General features: G+C 43.4%; 1 protein-coding gene across 5 annotated transcripts in view; it reads right to left on the bottom strand.

The window, feature by feature from the left end:
- Positions 1–8,167, bottom strand: part of LOC107877852 (galacturonokinase) — a 30,274-nt gene that overhangs the window by 20,271 nt on the left and 1,836 nt on the right. For 3 of the 5 annotated variants that reach the window (XM_016724614.2, XM_016724615.2, XM_047393511.1), the window contains exons 2-3: positions 5,807–5,920; positions 5,478–5,549 (exon numbers count right to left, since the gene is read on the bottom strand). In XM_016724614.2, coding sequence (XP_016580100.1) covers positions 5,478–5,549; positions 5,807–5,920 — 186 coding nt within the window. Of the gene's footprint in view, positions 1–5,477; positions 5,550–5,806; positions 5,921–8,167 lie in introns of those variants that run through there. The other 2 variants (XM_016724616.2, XM_016724617.2) reach the window with 1 other exon arrangement.

The following is an 8,167-nucleotide window of genomic DNA, read 5'->3' as shown; positions in this document are numbered from 1 at the left end:
TAGTAGAGGTGAAGAGGATCAGCGATAGGTTGATGACTATTAAGTTGGTCATTCGGGGGTTTACCCTGAACGTGTGTAGTGCTTATGCGCCGCAAGTGGGATCGGAGGGGGAGGAGAAGATGCGGTTTTGGGAGGCTTTGGAGGAGGTGGTGAGAGGAGTGCCTAGCTTGGAGAAGATTGTGGTAGCAGGAGATTTCAACGGGCACATCGGGGCGTTACCGGGAGGCTTTGGTGATGTGCATGGTGGTTTTGGTTTTGGGGAGAGAAATGAAGAGGGGGCTACCCTATTGGAGTTTGCGAGGGCCTTTGGGCTGGTGGTGGTGAACTCGGGCTTCCTGAAGAAGGACGAGCACCTGATCACCTTTCGAAGCGCGATAGCCAGGACTCAGAGTGACTTTTTGTTGCTTAGGAAAGGGGATAGGGCGTTGTGTAAGGACTGTAAGGTCATCCAGAGTGAGAACCTTTCGACCCAGCATAGGCTCTTGGTTATGAATTTAGGTATAAAGAAGAATAGAAAGAGGAGGAGTAAGGAGTGTAGACCTAGGATTAAGTGGGGCGGCCTGACGCCAGTGAATGCGTGGGAGATAGGGGAGAAGTTGGCGGGAATGGGGGTGTGGGAGTGTAGGGGGGACGTGGATAGTATGTGGGATAGGGCGGCTAGGTGCATCAGGGAGAATGCAAGTGAGTTGTTGGGTGTTTCTAGGGGCCGGGCCGGGCACCATCGGGGGGATTGGTGGTGGAATGAGGAGGTGGAGAAGAAAGTGGGGACCAAGAAAGGGGCGTATGCTAAGTTGGTGGAGAGTAAGGACGAAGAGGAGAAGCGGGTGAACAGGAAAGAGTACAAGCTAGCGAGGAAGGAGATTAAGTCAGCAGTCACGGCAGCTAAGACGGCCGTTTTTGAGAGCTTGTATGCAGGGTTACAGGGAAAGGAGGGGAGAAAAAGTTGTTTAGACTCGCTAAGGCTAGGGAGAGGAAGGGTCGTGACCTCGAACAGGTGAGGTGCATTAAGGGGGAGGACGGTAGAGTGTTGGTGGAGGACGGCCTCATTAAGAATAGATGACAGTCGTACTTTCTTAGGCTCTTGAATGACGAAGGGGATAGAGCTATTGTGTTAGGGGAACTGGAGCACTCAGAGGAGTGTCGGGATTTTAGCTATTGTAGACGTTTTAAGGTAGAAGAGGTTAGACAGGCTGTTCGCAGGATGCGAAGGGGTAGGGCGACGGGGCCGGATGAGATACCGGTGGAGTTTTGGAAGTTCGTTGGAGAGGCTGGTATAAAGTGGTTGACTGAATTGTTTAATGAAATCTTCAAGACGGCAAAGATGCCCGAGGCTTGGAGGTGGAGTACCATGATCTCTCTCTATAAGAATAAGGGTGACATATAGAGTTGCAATAACTATAGGGAGATTAAGTTATTGAGTCACTCTATGAAGATCTGGGAGAGAGTGGTCGAGGTGAGCTGAGACGAATAGTGCCTATTTCGGAGAACCAGTTTGGATTTATGCCTGGCCGCTCGACGACGGAGGCAATTCACCTGGTACGGAGGTTGGTGGAACAGTATAGGGAAAGGAAGAAGGACCTGCACATGGTGTTTATCGACCTGGAGAAGGCTTACGACAAAGTCCCCAGGGAGGTGCTTTGGAGATGCTTGGAGGTGAGTGGAGTACCGCTGGCATATATCAGAGCAATTAAGGATATGTATAATAGAGCGAAAACCCAGGTGAGGACGGCGGGAGGAGACTCAGAGCATTTCACTGTCTTGACAGGATTGCATCAGGGATCTACTCTTAGTCCCTTTTTGTTTGCGTTGGTGATGGATGTGTTGACGCGGCATATTCAAGGGGAGGTGCCGTGGTGTATGCTTTTTGCAGACGATGTAGTTCTGATAGATGAGACTCGAGGGGGTGTGAATGACAAATTAGAGGTGTGGAGGCAAACTCTTGAGTCTAAAGGGTTCAGGGTGAGCAGAAGCAAGACAGAGTATGTGGAATGCAAGTTTAATGACGTGAGATGGGAGGATGAGGTAGTAGTGAAGCTGGAATCACAGGAGGTTTGTAAGAGGGATAGTTTCAAGTATCTCGGGTCCGTGATCCAGGGTAACGGTGAGATTGACGAGGATGTCTCGCATCGTATTGGGGTGGGATGGATGAAGTGGAAGCTCGCGTCGGGGGTGCTGTGTGATAAGAAGGTGCCGCCCAAGCTTAAAGGCAAATTCTACAGGGTGGTAGTCCATCCGGCCATGTTGTATGGAGCAGATTGTTGGCCAGTCAAGAACTCCCACATCCAAAAAATGAAGGTGGCAGAAATGCGGATGTTGCGCTGGATGTGTGGGCTGACTAGAGGGGATAGAGTTCGGAATGAGACTATCCGAGAGAAGGTTGGTGTGACTCCAGTGGAGGGCAAGATGCGGGAAGCCCGATTGAGATGGTTCGGACACGTGAAGAGGAGAGGCATGGATGCCCCGGTCCGTAGGTGTGAGAGGCTAGCGTTGGATGGTTTTAGGCGGGGTAGGGGTAGGCCGAAGAAGTACTGGGGTGAGGTGATTAGGCGAGATATGGAGCAGTTACAGCTTATCGAGGACATGACCCTAGATAGGAAGGTCTGGAGGACGCGAATTAGGGCAGAGGACTAGGGCCAGTTTGAGTCGCTAGTGTAGGGAATTACTTGGTGGGGGTTCTATGCCCGTTATGATTCTGTGGTCCATATTTTATTACGAATCTGTGTGCTTTTCTCTGTTTTATATTACTTATGGGTGTCGTATTTATGTTATGTAATCTTGTGCTGTGCTTGACTATGTGTTTGTGTGGTATCTCGTGCCTTGAGCCGGGGGTCTATCGGAAACAACCTTTCTACTTCTTTAGAGGTAGAGGTATGGACTGCGTACATCTTACCCCCCCAGACCCCACTAGGTGGGAATATACTGGGTTTGTTGTTGTTGTTGTTGTTAAGTAGGAAGTAGAATAAACATAAAATTACTAATTAGTAAATATTCCATTAGCTCAGGCTCTTCAGCAGATAAGGGAACATAGTCCAATGTTATCAAAAACAAAAAGCACAAAAAAGCTCTAAGGTTTGTTGGGGCTTTAAGCGTAAAGCGCAAGTAAAGCATGGGCTTCAATGAAGAAAGGCGCAACGGAAGAAAAAAATACATACATACATATATATACATATGTATATATGTGTGTATATAAAACATATATGCATATGTATATATGTGGCAAAATACATAGGCTGAACTTTTTGACTTTTTCCGTATTGATAGAAATCAGGGAGGGGAGTCTGGTTGCATTGGGATGGGGTTTTCCGGGGAAAAAAATCAGAATCGTGTGGGTCTCTAATAACTTTTTTTTATTATTGTTGCTTGAGACGGGGTCTATCGGAAACCTCTCTACTTCTTCGGAGGTAGCGGTATGGACTGCATACATCTTACCCTCCCCAGACCCCACGCTGTGAGAATACACTGGGTTTGTTGTTGTTGTTGTTGTTGCATTACTATATCTTAAAAAGAATTGTGGGAGGAGATTTGTCCATTTGGATTATCCTTTCAGATTCTGCAACAAGTGCACTGGTAGCCTCATTTTATTAATAATATTTTCGAATTTTTTATAATAGCTTGTACAATGGCTACTCGTGGTTTCTGACCATCTGAAATTAAGCTGAACATCTCGCTCCCCAACTCATTTTCTTCCTCTAATGGTTGTTGGGTGTTGTTCAGGTGAACAATGAAGGAGTGAAGGTGAGGTTCTTTTTTTTCTTTTCACTAAAAATTGTGTTTGAGAAGTAAGGTAAAGAAAATAGGACGCATGTAAGGAAAAATACGGATGATAATGAAAGAAGAGGGAGAAAGAAGAAATTAAGTATTGGTACATTAATGGTGGAAAATAGATAAAGACTAAAGGAAGAAGATGACACAAAAAATGGAACTTTTTTCCTTTTTTTAAAATTTTGATTTTTTCTTTCTTTAGTGATATGTAATTTTATGATTGGTTATAGTTTCCATGTCATGTCAAGTGACTTTCACGCACCAAATTTAATTGAAATTGTGTAATTTGTGCTTAATTGAAATCGTTTGTGAATGACTAAAGGGTTTAATAGGTACATGTCCTAATTAAGGTGCCAATATGGAAAAAGTCAAAAAGTTCAGGGCCTGTCTATGTATTTTGCCTATATATATATATATACATATATATGTATGTATGTATTTATATATGTATGTATTATTTTCTCCCGTTGCGCCTTTCTTCATTGAAGCCCATGCTTTACTTGCGCTTTACGCTTAAAGCCCCAACACACACACACACATATATATATATTAGTCCAATACAAATAATTATAAGTATGGATGACAAATATACGAACAAATAAATTGAAAAAAATTACAATAAAGTGAAAATATCAATTGATTAGCATTGCTTCATTAGAAGGGGCTCATTAGCAAGGGAAAATATGTCTTAGAACCTTGATGATGACACTAAAGCACACACTAAGAGAGGCAAAGCGCTCAACATGTTTTGAGCCTCGCTTTAGGGCTTAAGCACACTTAAAGCGCGCTTTGATAACACGTACATAGTGGAGCAGAAAAGTACAATGCTGCTTCAACTTCCAGTGTTGATAAGTCAGATTTATCCAGTTTTACAAAATAAAAGCAAACACAGTCAACAGAATCTGAGTGTTAAAAAAGAAAGACACGAACATCAACGTGGAAATGGTAACGACTTCTCGTTTGTAACTACATCTACTTATTTGTGTCTCAGTTGCAGCTTTCCAGCTAAAAGATCCATTTCAAATCAAAACTATTAGCACCCCCTTAGTCTAACAAAGGTTACACATGGAAAATTTTAAAAATCAGGAAAATCGCTGACTTCAGTTTATCTGTTAGTTATGTTTCCTATTTCTTAGTTATGTTTCCTATTTCTCCGTAGCAGTTATTCCTCTACTTTCTAAGTGCAAAAATATTTAGGAAGTAATTTCCTTATTTTTAGGAGGGAGGTTAATTCACCAGTGTTGTATTTAAAGTAATTTGAATTCAATAAAATGTATGCAGAAAATTATTCCTTTTTTAGTGTACTTTAACCAAGAGATTGAAGGTTCTCCCTTAAAAAACCAACACCATTAATTGTCTTGCAACATCCCATTACCAGATCTATAACAGGGGACCGGAATAAATACCTATAGTTGACTTGTATGTACTCATCAAAGCACATTGTGGAGTTTGTAAAACTATGCTTATAAGAAACAAGATATGTGGAACCCCAACAAAAGCATAGAATTTGGTAGACTAAGAGATTGACAAGGATTGTGTATTATGACAAGGATTGTGTATCATACAGCCTTATAGATTCATACAGTCAAAACCAAATTTTAGCTGAAACAACAAACATTTAACTTATCTTTCAAAACATATCGACAACGTCGACAATAAAACACGTCTACATTGTTAGAACACTATTTGGCTACACAACATGAAAACAATCATACCTGAGAGTCATTAGAAGGAACAAAACCAAGTAGTATACCCTTATTGATTGTCATAGCTGAAACTGACCCACCCTGAGACATGTCAAAGATAGCATAATTCCATATAGATCTTGAGTAAAGCTAAAACAGCAAATAATTATATTTAGGTACCGAGGCTTCAAATAACTGCCACAAGTTTATACTTGAGACATAGTTGATTGTTTGAATTAAGGCAGATCGTGATATCATATGCTAATAGATATAGAGTCCTGTTATGGAATATATTAAATTTTATCTGTCAAGAATTAAGCAAGCACACATAATTAACAACAAATAACTAACAAACTTGCCTGATGATCAATGTGAGCGCCCAATGGGCAAATCCTGTAAGGTGATATAACCAACCTAACCTCCTGAGCATCTCTACCAGACAATTCAGCAACTTTATTTCGTATTTTATCCAACTGCACCAGTTACAAAATCAGAGGAAGTTTTAGCTTATCTATTCGAGCTTAGCAACTGTGACTAGTACATGGGTCAGGGAGATCACAGCGAAACAAGATGAATCAACTGGTTCTGAAATTACAAATGTTCAATAAAACCTTTGCAAAAGAATATTCATTTGTTTACACTTAATGGAGGTCTGAATCTGAATGATTCAGACTTCAGACCATTAAGTGTATTTGTTTTTCATTAAGATTTTGACTCTTAATAGGTTTGAATAGGTCTTAATCATTCAGATCTGGAACTAAGTCTTAATTATTAAGAGGTATTCTTGTATCAGATAATATTCACCACCACTCTATCCATAACCATCAGTCACCACCACTAACCACCTTTGCCATGATCGCCATTGTCAATAACGACCTAGCCACCAACCACCACCACCACCACCACCACTAACCACCTCCACCATCATAACAACCATTCACAATCATAATTGCTACTAACCACTATTTTCAGCCGCTACTATATCTACCACCTCTATTATTTTAATTATATCTGCCGCTATCACCACCGTCAACCCCAACGCCAATGCCAACACCACTAACACCACCACCATCATCAACCACTATCGGCCAATCCCAATTATTCTCAACTCATCCACCACAACTAGCACCACCGCTAACTACCACTAACATATCATCAACATCCACACATTCTTCGGACACCACCACCACCACCACCATTGTCACCGGTGTCGCCACCTCCATTACTGCTTCAACCAGCAACATCACTACAGTATATCTCTACTAATAATCATCTCCACCATCACAGCTAACAACATCTCCAACGACCACCAACACATCGTCAACCATCATACATTCATTTTTAAGCTATCACAATCAACACCTCTAACTACTAACATCAACCAACTACACATCACTACCACCACTACTATCAATCGCCACCATCATAGCAGTAACTACAATATCAAACATCTCTACCATCACAACTATCACGACCAACATTACTAATCATTAACATCAATCATTACCATCACCACCACCATTGCAAACCATCTCCATTATCACTAACAACAACAACAAACCCATTATCACTAGGTGATCAGGTGCTCGTCCTTCTTCGGGAAGCCCGAGTTCACCACCACCAGCCCAAAGGCCCTCGCAAACTCCAATAGGGTCGCCCCCTCTTCATTTCTCTCCCCAAAACCAAAACCACCATGCACATCACCAAAGCCTCCCGGTAGCGCCCCGATGTGCCCGTTGAAATCCCTTGCTACAACAATCTTCTCCGAACTGGGCACGCCTCTCACCACCTCCTCCAAAGCCTCCCAAAATTGCATTTTCTCCTCCCCCTCCGATCCCACTTACGGCGCATAAGCACTACACACGTTCAGGGTAAACCCCCGAATGACCAACTTAATAGTCATCAACCTATCGTTGATCCTCTTCACCTCCACTACCTGACCTCTAAGCTCTTCATCTACTAAGATGCCAACTCCATTCCTAAGCCTCTCGCTCCCAGAGTACCACAGCTTGTAACCATCCACATCTCTAGCCTTAGACCCTACCCACTTGGTCTCTTGGACACACGCAATGTTGATCCTCCTCTTCCTAAGAATCTTCACAAGCTCTATGGACTTACCCTGAAGGGTCCCTATATTCCAAGACCCAACCCTCAGCCTCCCGTCGCTATCCACACGCCCTCCACTACCCCCTTCGCGGCCAAACCTTGGCCTCCCACCCACTCCCGCCCTCTCCCCATCCCCCGCCCCCACCACGGCCCCACGCCCCAACCCCCTCGGACATGACCCTATCCACTACCGCCCACAGCCACAACTACACGACAGTATAGGAAAATATAAAGATATACACGGTGGTAGTATCAAAGCAGCAGCAAGGAAATACAAAGCTCACACAAATTCAAAGGAATACTCCCGAAACAAAACTAAGAAACGACCACAGCAACAGCAACAGCAACAACAGACAACAGACAATGTCCACAAATCCCACGCAAGTCAAGGTACAGGGGCTACTACTAGCATAATACTAAGAATGGAATATGAAATAATGAAATAATATGCAATATGAAATAACGAAATAACAAAGGTTAGAAGTCACCGGATTTCGCTTGGAGCTGCGGCTGTTGGAGACGGCGCGGCGGGTGCAGACGGAGTTGCGGCTGAAGACCGAGCTTCGGCTGTTGGAGACCGAGTTGGCAGCTGGAGACCGGGCGGCGGCTGGCTG

This window comes from Capsicum annuum, chromosome 7, assembly GCF_002878395.1.
Source record: "Capsicum annuum cultivar UCD-10X-F1 chromosome 7, UCD10Xv1.1, whole genome shotgun sequence".
NCBI classification, from domain to species: domain Eukaryota; kingdom Viridiplantae; phylum Streptophyta; class Magnoliopsida; order Solanales; family Solanaceae; genus Capsicum; species Capsicum annuum.
The sequence above is the reverse complement of the archived record's forward strand: the minus strand, read 5'-3'. Positions and strand labels throughout refer to the sequence as shown.